The sequence below is a fragment of the Eschscholzia californica genome, unplaced genomic scaffold, assembly GCF_041429995.1.
Source record: "Eschscholzia californica isolate CP2 unplaced genomic scaffold, dmEscCali1.0.p SCAF_1, whole genome shotgun sequence".
NCBI classification, from domain to species: domain Eukaryota; kingdom Viridiplantae; phylum Streptophyta; class Magnoliopsida; order Ranunculales; family Papaveraceae; genus Eschscholzia; species Eschscholzia californica.
The window spans coordinates 32,243,595-32,257,624 of NW_028238198.1; the positions used below are offsets into that span (position 1 = coordinate 32,243,595).

Below are 14,030 nucleotides of genomic sequence, written 5' to 3' on the forward strand. Positions count from 1 at the left end.
GTCCAGAAATCCAGCGACATGATCAAGTCTAACTAATCCATGTTCTAGACAACAGATGGTAACCCAAGTGGTTTCAAGGTGTTGACATATATCCCAGAAAGCTCTGGAGGTCCCGGGTTCGAATCTCAGAGAAAGTGGAATCTTTGGTTTATTTGAATTGGGATTAGTAGGGTATAAATAATGTAATTGGGCTTGGGCTTTAGGCCATTGTTTAGTTGAGCTATAGGCCCGGTTCTGTTAGAGTTTGAGTGGGTGGTTATCGAGCTTATCACATCTTTGATGTATCAATGCCAAATGTAACGACATGCGTTGATCGTAGTCGACTTCCAAAAAAAAAAAAACTAATCCATCTTCTATGAAAAATATGAGTCTACGAATCTATAGGCAGATGATATCTGACTCAAGATTTGTATCGAATTGAATCATGTTCCATAATGCCTGATTTGTGTGATTCTTTTATCTGATTAAACTAAGAGAATGACATAAATGATTTGGGTCTATTTGTTTTCTTGACTAGATTAAGTCAGACTGAAATGTTATATTTACTGTCCTAAATTTTAAATGATTGAATAAATTCTTGTTGAGTAAGAAAGTTTGTGGAAGGATTTTGTTTACAGATAAGTTTCTGGTTGAAACACAAATTTTTAAATTTGATTTTTCAACAGTAATTTATTTCTACTTCAATTACGGACTTTTAAATCTGATTTTTCAACGTAGTTTTTTCCTATAGAATTTTAAAACCGAATTTTCTACAACAGTTTTTAACGGCCAATTTTTGAGTTAATCTTTGTTTTTAATGCATCGACTACAAAAGAACATACAGTCTAAGGGGTATTTTTTTTTTAATGAAAGGAGTGATATCTTCACTAAGTCCAAGGGATATGCCTTACTCGCTTGTTTGACAGGAATAAATTTTAAATTTAATTTATTCCTTTCAATGTTAACCCTTAGATCATCAGTTTCAAACGATTGAGAATCATTGGATTTTTGGACAATTAGATTTTGACTCTATAAATAAGACTCATATATTTAGAAGAAAGATATAAAGATTTCTTTTTCTCTATACTTCTCATCTCCACTTTCTCTGTCATTCTGTCAAGACCAGTAGATTAACAGCGAAGTTTGCTTCTTAAGTTCTTGATATAAAACAATTGAATCCTAGGAGACTTCGCTCAGATACTGCAAAGCATTACCTATATCACTGGTAGCAGGGGTGTTTTAAGTTTTCAGGACAACGTGTAAAACTCGTGCCTCTGTTCGCCATCATTTTCTCTCCATCTAGTGCAGGTTCATTATCTCTAGTGGTTGTCATGCTACTTCATAACAAAGCCTTAAAAAATAAGTTCTTCACTTTATTTTCAATTCATCACTCAATTTAATATTGTCTTTGTGTTACTGTTTTGATGATAAATGACTTAGAAAATATGGATCTATAATCCAAATCCACTTTGAGTCTAGAAATAGACTCTAAATCCTCACATTATATGTATGAGAAAACCAGCCAACAAAATAAGGAACCAACTCTTAAAACACAATCCAATAATTATGGTAATTCAATAACACAAACAAGACTCCTTTAATTGTTTTTCTCTTATTCAAAATCAAAACAAACCCACTTAACTATCTAATTATTATCATAATGAGAATCTCCTCAATTGGCTCCACTTAGCAATTAGAATTACCTCATGATAAAAGTTGTTTGCATTAAAAGTAGTAATGATGCATTAATTTAGTAGGTTTGAGTCATTATCGTAATCTTATCTATTCGTAGTGACAGGATGAAGATGTGTCGTTGTCAAGATTGACAAGGATCCTTGTTGTCCATGAAAGCAACAAAAGTATAATGGGTTTGGTGTGGTCTAAAACTTCCTTTGAGACTTCACTTGCTTTTCTTCTTCTCCTTTTTTCTTCCTTCCACATATCTTCTTTACATAGTCTCTCTCTCTCTTGGAAGAAAGAAGTTCTTAATTAAATTGCCCTTTTAATTAGTGTGAAATTTTAGTTTATTCATTGCCTCTCAATTCCTTCAACTTTTGGGAAGATTTTGTTGATCCCACAAATCTTTTCTAAAATTTTGGAAAATATCTTTGTAAAACGTCGTATTTTACTAGATAAAAAAGATTCACAAACTAGCATTACGTGTTATGTTTTGTTCCTCAATTTCAGATCAAAAACCTAATTGAAGTCGAATTTAGAAAAGTTTTTCAACTAGTTTGCGAATCGCCAGACGATTTATCGATTTAATTGACTCAAACTGATTTTTGATTAAGAACTTATTCTCTATGTTCACGTAAAAGTACTATGGTGCAAGCGAACAAAATAAATCAGTCTCAAAATGATTTAGATTAAGTCAAATTGAGATATCCAAAAGAGTCACACTACCTAAATCCATTTTGATTCTATTTAGACATAAAAGCTCACATATACAAGTGGAGCAAAAGATGAGGGTGGTGGAAAAGTCGTCTCCCATCCCATCCCATGTGATGAAAAATGCTCCATGTGATCCATGTCACCATGTGCGACCGTCTCCTTGCATGTATTTTTAATGCCATTTTACAAATTTGCCCTTTGACATTTGACTAAGGATCCCACCACTCCATAATTCTTGGAGGTTTTTCCTTCACCCGCGGGTGAACAAATTCGTCCAAACGAAATTTCTCATACTCCAAAGTGGTAGTAAGCCCTAAACTAACTTTCGACAAACTAGCCTAACAAGTCCAAATATGGGTTGTTCGTTTTAAATGACTAGCTAGATCTTTGTCACACTATCTAGTAGACTGAATTGGCTGGCCACCGACACTTTTTATAGCCAATAGTCCACAGGGTTCAAACTTGGGTGGAGTCTGTCTGAGACTCTGAGTCCCCAATATGAAAGAGTAACCGTAGAAGAAACTACAAGTCAAAGCATGCTCTTTACCTACAAAAAAAATCAATCGTTTTTATTTTCGGATTAACTTTCTTTCTCAATGTTGATAGAATTTTTTATTCTTGATAGACAATCGATTCTTATTTAGGTCTTCAGAAGGTCTAGTTTAGTAGTCTCTTTATCATTTTTTTAATGCTAATTCTTCTACCTCTGAATGGATGGGCATTAATTATTGTGCATTCGATTTGCAATCTGGATCGACCCATCTGTAACTCTGCCTCTAACTGTGAGGAATATTGGGTTTATGGGGGTTTTCCGGTCTAATCTATTGTACCTTATTGTGTTCTATTAATATGATTGTTTTCCAATTCAGGGATTTATTCAAAAACCAACTAGAAATTAGTCTAAAAATGATAATTTGCACTCCCTAACTTTGTTCTTATTTTCCCTGTTTCTCTGGTTGTTGTCATGTTCATGACATCAAAATTGGTCTCATATTTTAGATTACTTTGAAACTTGGAATTTGACCAACTCTTGTTCTAGAAATTTTGGGGTCTAAGTTGGTAGTCCAAGTTTCATTTTTTATTAGTAGGGTTCTTTGGATATATGAAGAAGACTTTAGATCATCTTTACTTTTTATTCAATCTTTTTTTTTCTCTAATTTTGTTATCTCTAATTTGTGCTCTTGGTAATTTTAGACTTTTGAGTTTTCAAAGCAAAATGCCATCATTGTGGAATGTTTGGTACAAATTTGACCGCTCGAACCTTAGACGAACTAATATTCTAGTTGGGTTTATTCGTTGGAATCCAAATATTGTTGATGGTACTAAAAGAATTTCAATCACGTATATCCCGGCCATTAGTTTTGTTTAATACTTATATGGTTTTTACATATAGCCGATAAAAAAACTAGAGAAATAACGTTTACATATACTCCACTTGTATAAAAGAAATTGCTATACATATAAAATGTACGATATTTTGTTTATTACATATATATAAATGTTATATCTTGTATATCGTACCCATTTTCGGATTAAAGGATGTGTTTTTTCTTACCTTCGTTTCCTGACAAAATATTTCAGAGCAACTCCACGATCGATTTAGTACTCTATAAAACAAAGTATAAGTAGTTAGTATTTGCTTAATTGTTGGTGTAAAAACGGAAATAAAGTACGATTTTTCGTTTACTCTCACTATTACTATTTCTTACTTGCTTGTTTCATTTTGTTGACATTGTTGTTCTCTAATTGTATTTGAGTCTTCCCTATCCATGGTTGCTTCCTCAAACACTAAGTCTTGAGTATATGGGTCAATACTTGTATCACCGTTATGAACTGAGGTAAGCGATAACCCATTCTGCCTAGGCTTATGAACTTGAGGATCTCCGAAGGAATATCCGTTTTCCTTTAATCGGGAAAAAGGTCGGACCTTTTCTTGCCGTAAAGTGCTTGCTTCTTGTCCTCTTGGTGAACTGTTCTCTGGGCTTTGAGGTAGCTCAGTGATTTCCTGCAACTTCATGTGCCTTAAGTTGTTTTCTGATAGGTAAAATGACTTCTGATATCTGCTTCGACCCATTATGATTCTTCTAGCATTTGGACTCTCGAGTGGTTGAGATGGTAGGAGGAATGGTCTAGAACGATGGTAATCCACCTGGGTTCTAGTAATTGACTCATTAGTTTCCTTGAAGATTCTCGATTGAGTTGTATCTAAGCTCATATTCACAGTAACGGGCCGACCTAAAGCATTTGTAAGAGCTTCTGAGATGGTTTCCTCGAGCATCTGGGCTTCCATCTTATCTTTATGCCTCTCAAAAATCAAGTGGATAATGGCATTGGCTGATTGGAATTGGTATAGAAATGCATCAAAACGAGCATACAAGCAGTAAAATCCATCGAGTAAGCTCTATTTCTTTGCTTATAAATGAAGTATCGACATATTTATCAGTGATAATATTAAGATAGAAAACTTGATAAGTTACCTCTAGATATGGTTAATGATGCTAGCTTCACTTGCCGAGACAGTAGTTCTTTTACGCGTCTGTTTTCTACCTCTCCTAACATGTTCTCCCACATCTCTTCCATATTTCCGAACTGTGACAAGTCGAGCTCTCTCGAAGAACTTATCTTCGTGCTTCTTCTGGTCGTAGAGATGCTATCGATACTTATTTCTCGCCCATTTCTGTTGATGTTTGAGTGCTCTTTGTTTTCGATATCATACTTATCATCTGAAATTAGAATCAATTTTTTTTTTCCAGTTTTTGAGGGGGTTGTGTTCTATCTATGAATCATTAAGTCTAGTTAACAGGCAACTTTATACTGTTTTTTGATGTTTTGAAAGAGTACCTGAAGGTATAAGTACGTTCCTAGGTGAGAAAGCATCGGCCCATTTTGCAATTTGTAGTAGAGCTTCAACAACTGAAGTGGTTTGATCATTTGACGAACAAAGTTCTTTCTCCGTTTCAACTAATATCTTTAAGGCATGACACAAACTCTGAGTCTGATTTTGAGCTGCAAAATACATGAAAGCCGTGAGCTAGCTAGTTGATATCAATCTTCAAAGATTCAAATGATTTTAGAGTCTTACTAAGTTTTGACCCATTCCTCACTAATCTATTATCTTTCGAAGAACTGGCTGACGATGAAGTAGTAGCTTCCACAGAACCTGAAAGGATGACAGTGATGAGAGATGCTAACTGAGACACAAGTGTTTGTGGTTGAACACCAGATAAAATCAGCTCCCTTGTCGATCGAACTGTCGTAATTATATCGGACGATATGACTGAAGTAAGTAAATCTAGAAGGTTGTCATTTGGGGCCAGACCTACCTATAAACAGCATAAGAAAACGTTCGTTAAGCTGCAAACGTTTCAAGAGGAGTTCATAACTCATAAGAAAGATTAATTGTTACTAATACCCACAATTTGTTGAACCATGAAAGTTGTGATTTTCGATCCAAGCAGGACTAACTGTTCAAGAATATTTTCGGCTTCTCTCATCGACCCGTCTGCCTTATAAACAACTAAGTTCAATCCATCTCGTTCGATTCCTATCTTTTCTCGTGCGACAATTCTTGCTAGTTTCAGTGTGATATCCATGTCCTTGAGCTTTGGAAAACAGAATTTCTGGCATCTCGACAGTAAAACTTTCGGTAATGTGTTTACGTTTTCAGTGATCATAACAAACACAACATTTATGTTAAAACCCGCCTCTGTTACGTCAAGAAATTCTTCCCATGCTTTTGCCGGAATCGATTGACATTCTTCGACAATGAAGACCTTAAACCTGGTCGATGTCTGCATAAATGTAGTACTTTGAAGGAGTGTTTTGATTTTTCGGAACCCCGAAATTCTACTTCCAGAGCACAAGTCTATGAGGTAATGGCTTCTTGAACAGAAACTGCAACCCCAACAAGGTTTAGTATGCGACGTTGATTCACAGTTCAAAGCCATGGCAAATATTCTAGCCATCGATGTCTTTCCAGTACCACTAGCTCCATGAAAAAGATAAAATGGTGAAACTTTCTCCTTCTGTACTGAACTCGAGAGTGCTTTGACGATGATTTCCTGTCCAATTATGTCTTCGAAAAGCTTCGGCTGATACTTTTCACTGAAATTTTTACTTGAATTGGATTCAATTTCTTCATGTCTCAGTTTGTCTTGGCAATTATCTTGGCAGCTGAAGAAAGTAGAACTCTGGTTAGTTTCTAGGTCAAGAGTAGTTGGATTCGATTCATTTTCTGATTCTTCGCATGACAAGCTTTGGTGCTCCTGATTCTTGCCCTTCTTAGCTGTTATCTGTTCATTGACATTGTTTCTAGTAGACTTTCTTCCTTTTAACTTGATAAGTTTTCTTGTTTTATATCTTTTACGGTTCTTGGAGAATTGCCAAGGGAGGTGCCATTGATCTTGTGCAGTACTAGCTACTGGGGTCAAGATCGATATACTCGTCGTCACATCTTCACCTTCGTCTTCACTCGTTGTCTCATCTTCACCTTCGTCTTCGCTCGTTGTCTCATCTTCTTCTTCGTCTTCCACACCTTGATCCAACGTTGGTTCCATTGTAACCTCTGCAGATTCTGTAGACAACGACATGGAAGATGACTGATGGAACACGTCTATATCGGAATGCTCTTTGCCAGGATCATTTGTTCAAAACTTGGGTCTTCAATGTCAAACAGGTACAAGTTATCGAAATTGAGGATTTATGTCAAGAAGAGAAGAGTGGGATGGGATGTTTGATGAATGGCCGGCCAAAATGGCTTTATCAACCGTTTACTTTGTGCTGAAGTGAATTTTCGCCGGCCTCTTAATTGGGGCCATGTCACAAATTATTATATTGTATAGTTGTTTCCAAAGAAGCAGTCATTTGTATCTACATAATGATTTTTTAACCATTCAAATCTGGATATGATACATCAAAATCTACATATTCCTACAAGATTCATCGAGATTTTCCCAATAAGATTCTACCTTTTTCAATGCCATCCAACGATAGGAAAGCGTATGACGATGGCGAGAAGTCCAATTCCGATATTATTGTACGAGAAAAGGATTCCTTGTTTCTTCTATTATGCCTTTCAGTTTCGTACAAGGAAATGAAAAGACTCCAAATTGATACTATAAGCAGAGTATAGACTTCAAAATAAACTATAGAAATTTGGAGCAGGCACCAAATTAACATAACAATTAAACTGGAGTCAAAATTTGGTTCTTTTTCGATCATACCAAACTGAAGCTCTGATATTTCCAAATAATGTTTTAAGTTGCATTTGGGGATCCAAGTAATGAACTAGCAAACATGTAATAATCGTGACAATGTTGATAGGGAAAAAAACAACAGAATCTTGAGCACAAACAACATGAAAACTGTTTTTTCAGTATATTAAGACACATCTTAAATTGAATAAACGTTTGGATCAAGATCGGCACGATTACTGTGACCTCATTCTGCTATTCTCTGCAGCTCTTACTTGTGAGAAGTATGGATGAGCCTGCACCAAAAATGAAGAACTTATCATATGCGTAATTCTGCCAGTTATTGCATAAAGACGTGTTGACTATTGACATTCACAAGTAGGAGTTTAACAAAGAGATAAGTTGCAGCTATTTAGTTGGGTTTGGGACCCCATCTTGGCGAAGCAGGCTCGCATTCGGAGACAGTTGGGTGAGCCTCTTGTTAAGTACATAAAATATCAACACAATATACTACTTTGAAGAAGCAAGAAAGAAATACTAATATGCAGCTATTACCCTCCATCTTATATATATACACATATAGATGAAGAAAGGAAAAAAAGGTAAACGATGAAATAGGCTAGGGGAACCACTGAGCCTACTATGAAACTGTTGGAGTTTGAGTACGCAGAACTGCAGATTTACAACTAGCAATTGAGAATTAGCCTGAAAACTAGAATCCCCGAAAATAGCTTTCTATAACCTTGGAATTCATGTTCATACACATACTAGTCAGATCAGCTAACAAGTAAATTAACAAAAAAGGTTGAAAGACAAAAAAGGTAAACTACTTTTTATTTTCATCAATATGTATTGTATTTGGTTGAACTAAAATGAGGCGAGGCGAGTAATTCAGGAAGTTAAAGCTAATGTGACAACGTCATGGAGAAGATAAACTTAAGTAGTCGTTTATAATCATGAAGCAATTGATAGATAAGTTTATTCACATAGAGAAAAACAATATTTATATATAACAACATTATACTAGGGTCCATGTACAGTACCATAGCTTCTCTAGCTGTAAGCCTGTCCTGATGATCATAGCGAAGAAGTTTATCGACAAAATCGATTGCCTGCACATTCAATCAAATAACGCAGTAATGAAGAGTTAGTGACAGTAATTTCAAATTCTACAGAATAAGGTTTTTGAGAAAACCACTGTTTTTTTTAACGAAAAGCACACAAGATTATATTAAAATACAAAAGAGAAAAACCTCTGGAGAAACCAGATGCTGATTATCTGCACTGATAAATTTGGACCAAGGCTTTCTGCTGTGCCTGTAGAAAGATAATCAAACACGTCAATAATTGTCTAAAGACAAGCGTCTGGTTTATATGGAGATATTCTGGCCCATTTTGAGCTGCAGTTCTTGACGGTAGTAACTAAAGAAGAGAGGAGAGGTATCTTTTGAATATACCTTCCTACAAGAGCTTCTAGCTGAGGATCAAGCTCCAAGTTGTATTTGTTCAAATATGCATTTAGCTCATCAGTGCCCAATATCTGGAAAAAGATAAACATTTGTTATCAAACTAGTCAAGCATGTTACAAATCCTTTTGATCATAGAGAGTATGAAATTTGTGTTTTAACAGTTGCAATAGAGATTGAATTTATGACGGATATGGACATAAAAGAGTGGCTCCTTATGAAATTACAAGAACCACATTTGCATTACCCTTGCAATTTTGACTAGCTGATCCTGGTTGTCATGACCATAAAAGAATGGCTCCTTACGGAATATCTGCAAAGAAGAAACACATTCGAAATAAAACTGAGCCACTAAACTCAAATAATAAAAATGTACTTGTGAGCAGAGATACTAGCATTTTCTTGAAAGAGAAGTACTCACCATTCCTGCAAACATGCATCCTAGGCTCCACATGTCCAAAGAATAATCATAGTCTTGCAAATCCACAAGAAGTTCAGGGCCTTTGAAGTATCTGAATAAATAGAACAAAATTCAGTTCAAGGAAAGATGAAAAATCAGTAAATCTTTTTTATTCCAATCCAAGCCATTTACATGATCTAAAAACTTAAAGAGAAGGTTAAAAATGTAAATAGAAGAAAGTGACTCGCTCACAAGTCATATCTCATAAAGATTTGGCATAATAATGAAGGGAAAGCTCCAAAAGTTAGAAACACATAGTCTCAAATTATTTAATATGGTTTACCTTGACGCTACACGAACATTGTATTCTTTGCCAGGATGGTAGAATTCTGCAAGACCCCAATCTATCAATCGAAGTTTTCGCAGATCATGATCTATCATAACATTGTGTGGTTTGACATCCCTATGCATAATGCCTTGTGAATGGCAGTAATCTAACGCCTGCACCCATAAAAAGGGTCAATATCAGTTAAACATGCAAGAACGAAAACAGTCATCTGAGACTTAAAGTCTTGCCAAGAGGACCATTTAGTCTAAAGCCACTCATCAGAAAAGAAAAATTATTTGGGAGCTCTGGGTCACCCTTTTAGCCGTTATTGCATCTAGCCTCTATATGCCTAGATCATTATAGTACCCAAAGCTCAAAGTTATGACAGCATAATAATTCAGGTCTAGACTATCATTTTATATATGATATGAATGAACAAAAACACATAAAGTATGAAATTTAAGTAGTTCGAAATTGAGAGATAACCTTGAGAAGCTCATATATATAGTAGCGTATGTCATAATCAGTCAGTGTGGGGTACAAAACTTTAAAATCTTTACTGTTTACGAACTCAAATATCAGGCTAGGTGTTTTTGAGTGCTGATCTCTGACAATGTCAAGTAGTTTCACAATATTTGGTCCTCCACACAGATTCTGAAGTATCTTGATCTCTCTCTTTATCTGCATAAGAGCACAAGAAAGCGAATACCAATTAAACGTGATATAGCATTCATACTTTCATATAAACTGAAAACAGTTAGAACTAACAACAACCCGCACTCGTTGAAATAGTTAGCCTTTTCAAGTGCACCAAATCATAAAATAAATAAACCAAGGAATTAAATTTCGAAATTATAACTTGGTCGAAATGACCAAAACATTTCTATTTCAATGCCTACCAAAATTTAACTAAGTTTCTCTTAACAATGATTTGTCAACGTAATTAAGTTCAAAATATTTCGGTCGAAATTACCGTAATATTTCCATTTCCATGCCTACCGAAACAGAAATTTCATTCTTTCTTCAAATAAACTACTTACAAAGCTAACATCTTAATAGAAGCAAAATGTAAACGCTTTCATCATAAGATTGACAGGTAGAATTTAGAAGTAAAATGATTACAAAACGTCAAGTTTCAAACCTTCTTTTTCTTGACCGGCTTGAGGATCTTGATGACACACTTCTCATTGTTCGTGACATTTATTCCTTGAAACACTTCACTGTATTTCCCCCTCCCAACTTTTCGAACAACCTCATAATCATCTTGATCACTAGACCATAAAACTTAACTTGATTATTATAACTTCTATACACAAAACACAAATAATAGAGAAACTGAAAATAAAAGATAGTATCTAGTAATTGGAAACCAACAAAGTAAATCGAGTCGGGAGCTGGTTAAATCATAATTGATTTCTAATGAAATGACATTCATGGGATCATGGGTTTGTGCCTAATCAGGTTAAAAATCAAGGGTAGGGTTGTCAGTGGCAAAAATTATAGCTAAAGTATTGTTTACTTCATGATTGAAACGAAAAGTTTCTATTAAAACCCTAATTCTAGGTTGAGAACTGAACCAAACTGTAAACATCATATATACAAACAAGAACTATAAGAAATTAAAAGGGATTGAGAGGGAGGGGAAGAGATTGAGAGATTACCCCCACTGGACGGAGAGGGATTCGTAATCCCAATATTCTTTAGGTCGGAGGACATTAATGTCTGTGTAAACTCTGGCCTTCGACATTGGTAGATCGGAAGGATCTTCTTTATGTTGAATAAGAAAGAAAGATCCCCAACCCACCAACACCAATCCCTCCAAGAACAAGAATAGGATAAAAGGAAAATTGAAAGATTTTTCTTTAGGGTACGGTACAAGAGAAAAAATGGGTCGATGGCAAGAGTACAAGTCTCTTAACCGCTAAGCAACTCTAGATTTACTGGGAATAACATTCCAAACTTGTGTCTTTCAACAAAAAAAAAAAAAAAAAAAAAGTCCAAACTTGTGGGTTGACAACCAGGAATACATTATGCATTGGTAGGTTTATTGTGCATCTACTATAAAAATCTACAGGTCATAAATTTGATTACCGGTAGAAATGTCATATTAAATATAATGACTTATATAGCTCATGTAAAACAAAATGAATCGGGAATTGACAATTCAATCAATCATCAGGTACTAGTAAAATTGTCAGATAAATATGTCCATTTAAAGATCCAATAAATATATCCAAGTTACAGATCTACGGGTCTTTTTTCTTTGAGGTGATCTCGATAATATCTATCTCTACAAACGAAATAAATTACTAATAAACATTTATGTTATTTAGAACTTTTGAATTTTAAAAGTGAATTTCGAACAAATTTTTCTAATTTTGGAGGTGACACTAGAAAAGATCCCTCTAAATATGTAAGTCAGTTAACATTTTCGGTGTTCCTCTTTGGAACCTTTAATGATTTATCTTACTTTAACATACATGTTATACAATTTTTCTTAGTTTGAAATCTCTTTTTGTTTTTTGTTTTTTTTTTGTTGAATTCTTTTTTTGTTTGGTGTGGTAATGAATTTATGTTGTCTTAGATTGAGAATTTACCCGAGAAAAATATATGTTGTTTTCCTAAAATATACATTTTCATATCAGGTATTTATTTTACATAAATAGATTTTTCACTTACGTCACAAAAAATTTCCAATTTTTTCTCAATATAAGAGAAAATTGTGAGCCACCTCCCCTAAGATTTAGAGCATCTCCAATGGGACACTCTAATAAACACTCTAAAAATCTAGTTGTCAAGTGTCAAATAAAGATTCTCTTTCCTAGTGTCAATATAGAGACACTCTACATTTGTTTGGTCTCCAATGGAGATCTCTAAAATCTCTTACTTAATACACATGTCCCTCTTCAATTCAATAGATAAAAAGTAGTTGAAAAGCAAAGTTTTCTATTGGTTGAAATAATAAAGTAACACTTAGAGAGTCTCAAGTAGACACTCTCATTTTAGAGATTCTCTCTCTAGACACTCTATAATAAATGTGTCCAACTCATAATAGAGTGTGTAACAAAGTGTTCCATTGGAGATGATTTTTTAACAAAAACTCCAAAGAGTCATATGTGGCACTCTAAGTGTTAGAGATTGAGTGTCCCATTGGAGATGCTCTAAGAGTTTATTTCTCAACAAAAAAATCTTTTCAAATAATTTCATCCTTCTCAGCCCAGTCGTATATTTCTCTTAAATATCTTTCCTTCATTGGATTATTTCCCATTATTTCCTTCTTCTTCTATCAATTATTTCAGAATTCTATCTAACATAAATTGTTTTTGATTAACAAATATTGGTCATCTTACTAAGTCAAAAAGTTACTAGATTGATCGAGGTAGGACGCGAGCAGATCCTCATCAAAGCCATTAGGGTGGTGGATCTGACACAACTCCGCCACCTAAGTCTTAGAACATGAGGTCGGCATGAGTCTTCTACGCACCTTAGAGACAAGCAAAGAGGTGAATTTGTGCCAACTCTAGTGAGAACTCTGCTTTGATGTCAGAACATAGTATGGAGGTCTGCAGCAGTCACATGCACCCTACACTGCTTCCAAGCAAAAGAGAAGGTGGATATGAGTTAGCATTGCCCTTTATCTTACTCTGGTCAGAGAGAGAAGTAGGGGAGGTTGGCAGAAGTCAACTCGACACCTCGAACTGAGATCTGCCTGAAGTGAACAAAAATGATATATGTGGAAGGTCAAAGAGAGACAAATATCCACTTTTCATACATGAAGTGTTATGTGTCAGAGGATCTGCAACTATAAGAAGATACACACTCATTAGATATTATCCTCAATGCGGCTATATATCATCAGAATCGATGCCTCATCACTGCAGGTAATCTCAGTCGTGCTCTCCCGCGGTCATCCAAACCTATATAAACGTATCGGGTTTTTCCTAAAAAGGGAACTAATGTCATCTTTTACACTCAGACTTTTGAATTGTAATTTCTTAAACTGCAAAAAATACCTACTAATTTGGGCATGAAAGTGTCTTCCTCATTTTTTACAAGCTCTCACTCACCTGAATTTCTCAAGCAACCTAGGGAAAACCCATTTTCTGTTTGAAGGTCTTGATATCACAAGAAAGATATCCAGGGAAACCACTTTCCGACATTATCACTTTGGTTTTAGAGGAAGGAGAGTGGTTTTAGAGGAAGGAGAGTCACTTCAACAACACCTCAACGTTTGTTAGAACATGAATCTAGTAATTACAAGCTTTCTCTTTTCA

At 35.0% G+C, this 14,030-nt stretch overlaps 2 protein-coding genes across 2 annotated transcripts; both read right to left on the minus strand.

The window, feature by feature from the left end:
- Nucleotides 1-3,701: 3,701 nt before the first annotated feature.
- Nucleotides 3,702-7,148, minus strand: LOC147566133 (protein STICHEL-like 3). The gene is made up of 6 exons (XM_086652587.1): nt 5,787-7,148; nt 5,453-5,693; nt 5,212-5,376; nt 4,848-5,093; nt 4,080-4,704; nt 3,702-3,977 (listed from the first exon to the last, which is right to left on the minus strand). Exons 1-6 carry the CDS (start codon nt 6,957-6,959, stop codon nt 3,872-3,874), a joined length of 2,556 nt encoding a protein of 851 aa, XP_086508713.1. The 5' UTR covers nt 6,960-7,148; the 3' UTR covers nt 3,702-3,871.
- A 462-nt stretch (nt 7,149-7,610) lies between these two features.
- LOC147566134 (casein kinase II subunit alpha-2) lies at nt 7,611-11,807 on the minus strand. The gene is made up of 10 exons (XM_086652588.1): nt 11,418-11,807; nt 10,898-11,027; nt 10,243-10,437; nt 9,772-9,929; nt 9,450-9,540; nt 9,276-9,341; nt 9,020-9,102; nt 8,816-8,879; nt 8,606-8,674; nt 7,611-7,858 (listed from the first exon to the last, which is right to left on the minus strand). Exons 1-10 carry the CDS (start codon nt 11,501-11,503, stop codon nt 7,799-7,801), a joined length of 1,002 nt encoding a protein of 333 aa, XP_086508714.1. The 5' UTR covers nt 11,504-11,807; the 3' UTR covers nt 7,611-7,798.
- Nucleotides 11,808-14,030: the final 2,223 nt, after the last annotated feature.